Source organism: Limulus polyphemus, unplaced genomic scaffold, assembly GCF_000517525.1.
Source record: "Limulus polyphemus unplaced genomic scaffold, Limulus_polyphemus-2.1.2 Scaffold8711, whole genome shotgun sequence".
Lineage (NCBI taxonomy): Eukaryota > Metazoa > Arthropoda > Merostomata > Xiphosura > Limulidae > Limulus > Limulus polyphemus.
The window spans coordinates 9,401-12,105 of NW_013674321.1; the positions used below are offsets into that span (position 1 = coordinate 9,401).

At 29.2% G+C, this 2,705-nt stretch overlaps 1 protein-coding gene across 1 annotated transcript in view; it reads right to left on the minus strand.

Moving 5' to 3' along the window:
* LOC106475523 (protein rogdi-like) overlaps positions 1–1,176 on the minus strand; it is a gene marked incomplete at its 3' end in the record, with an annotated part of 9,944 nt that extends 8,768 nt beyond the window's left edge. Inside the window, exon 1 of the mRNA XM_022379613.1 lies at positions 1,172–1,176. Within this exon, the coding sequence (XP_022235321.1) occupies positions 1,172–1,176 (5 nt within the window). The remainder of the gene's footprint in view (positions 1–1,171) is intronic.
* Between the last annotated feature and the right edge of the window lie 1,529 nt (positions 1,177–2,705).

A 2,705-nucleotide genomic window follows, 5' to 3' on the forward strand; every position in this document is an offset into this window, starting at 1 on the left:
AAACCTGTACAGAGGTTAATTACTGAAAATAACAGATAAAATATAAAGTTTTTTTCTTAAGAAACGTTTGATAACTATCTGGACTTTATAAAAACTTTTCATGTGAAATTTCAAAATTTTCTGTAGATAAAAGTATTTCTAATCTTAAAATGATATTACTTTGCATGTTAGATAGGCAACAGCCAAAAAGAAAAAAAAAGACATGATAAAACATTGCTTTACAAACCTTAAAACTTAATATAAAAAAATTATATTTTGCATATGAAAGAACTGTAATGTTTACTGATAATCTGCCAAATTTCATAAACATTTGCTTACTAATTTGAAAGTTATAGCATGAAAACTATAACAAGCACAAAATGGTTAAGAGGTTGGTCCCACGGACTGAGCCCATGCTGAAAGAGTTAATTAATTCAGCATTTCTTATGTTTCTAACAAAGTTCTGAAGCCATGAGCATTCCAAGTAAGTGGGATAAAGTTAGGGACTTCTGGTTGATACACAAATCTTTTTCAAGATGTACTGTAAAAGTAAGTTTTTATTGTAATAAATAAACTGCTTTTCAATTTTTGTCATCAATATTATGGCAAAGTAAAGCTGTAATTAGAAATTCCATTATATAGAACTAAAGATAATAATACTGTAGTTATTTTGCTGTCACCTGCCTTGAATGCTTTCTGAGAAAAATAGTGTTAAAGTGACAGGTGTTGTGATAATTGGCAAAGTATAAAACATTTTAATCATATTTCCTAAGGACATTTCTTTCATAAAAATATAAATTTCTATTTGAAATATGGACCCTGTTAAACAAACATGAAACATCTTACTCCTCAAAATGCCTACATCTATATGATGTCAGATAAAAACATCATCAAATATAGGTTATACAAGTTTTCATACAGCCCATAAAATCTAATGAATCATTTAGTCAAACAGAATGTTGTAAAATTTTTGCTCACAGTAATGTTCCCTTCAAATTGAATGGATATATTAGATAAATTATTCACATTTAAATTACATATTTAACATTTCTTACTGTAAATTTAAACAGAAATATGAAGAATTTTGCAATTTCATGAACTTTTACAAATGTGTAATAAAATATGATCTTTCAGACTGTAAACCAACTTTTAATATTTTTAAAGATTACTATAATTTTACTCTTTTGCATACTTCATCTTACCATTAAAATTCCTTGTAACTGTTCCAAAATTACACTGACCTCTTCATGCAGCAACCATTCAAATTCTTGTTGCTGAGAAATAAAACAAAAAAGATGAAATATATTAAATGAAAATTTGTTAAAGGAAAGACTAAAAAAAGCATTTTCATTTGGTATACACAAGAAAACTAAAGCAATGTGGAAGACTCAGGCAATCACATAAGATACTTATTCATCAATAAACACTGTCTCCAAAAGCTTAAAGTAATAATATAAATATGAAACAATTCACATTATTAACTTTACAAAGAAATTATACAACACTTCTCTATTTTTTCATGTGTGTGTGTGTGTGTGTAAATGAATTTAAACCCAGAGATAAAAAAAACATCTGATAAGGAAAAGGAGAGAAACCTACAAGTCTAGATTCTGAAGTCACACAAGTAACTTGAATCACTCATACCTTACTCTGTTTTTCTAAACATTTTCTACACATTATTGTTGCCCTTTTAAATAACTTTCACAATTAAAACTGCCACATGGATGATTCCCGGGTTTGTCAGATAGGGAAAAGTTAAGATATTTTAAGTTATTCCCTCTTGAGACAAGAAGGGTAAGGGGTGGTTTTAATGAAGCTTACAAGATCATCTGTGGGATCAATAGGATAAAACCCTCCGATTTCTTTTTGCTGTATTCTAAAGGCAATAGGATGAGAGGACACAAGAGAAAGATTTGGAAAACATAGGTAGGTTACACTTACAGTAATGACAGTTTTTTATTTATCTAACAGGGCAATTGATTATGGAATGGGATGTTGTCAGCAGTGGTGTGCACCAGTATTTCACAATAACTTAAAGAGGGGAATCAATAATTTCCTGAAAAAATAAAGGGTAAATATAAATTTCTACTATTATCAAGGGTTAGCATGCAAGGACTGTTTTGAAGGACAAAATGGTCCCATGTTGTCCACATGACAGCTATGTTAAGTCTTGTTGGAGGCGTGATAAAAACATACCCAATAATCTTAGTAATATATTTGTGGATATTCCTTCCTTTTGTACTTTGTTCAGTTTACTTTTTAATATATTGCAAAAATAACTGCACAGTAAAATATATAGCAGAAAATGAAAACATATCAGAGCAATGAAAGGATAATGAGATTATGAAAACTAAAATTAAATTTAGATTATATGAGCTTTTGACAATTTTGAATTATGATATTCTCAAATAATTTATATTTAGGTGATTTAATCGTTCTGTGCTTGCTCTCTAATAATGCGCATTACAAAATATGCATAATAATTCATCGTTTTGTATCAAAAGAGAAACTAGTTCTAATTTAAACTTTATAATACGAGAAAATAAAATGAAAATATCTCTTACCAGAGCAAGTACTTCCTCGCCATCATTTTCCGCCATGATTAATCACGTGATACGCACCAGGCGAAACCAGTGACTACTGTATACACTGTATACGGTTTGGTATGTTGTCAGATATTCCTTTGACAATTTTTTTAAGCAAAGAGACAATGTTTACAGCTAATC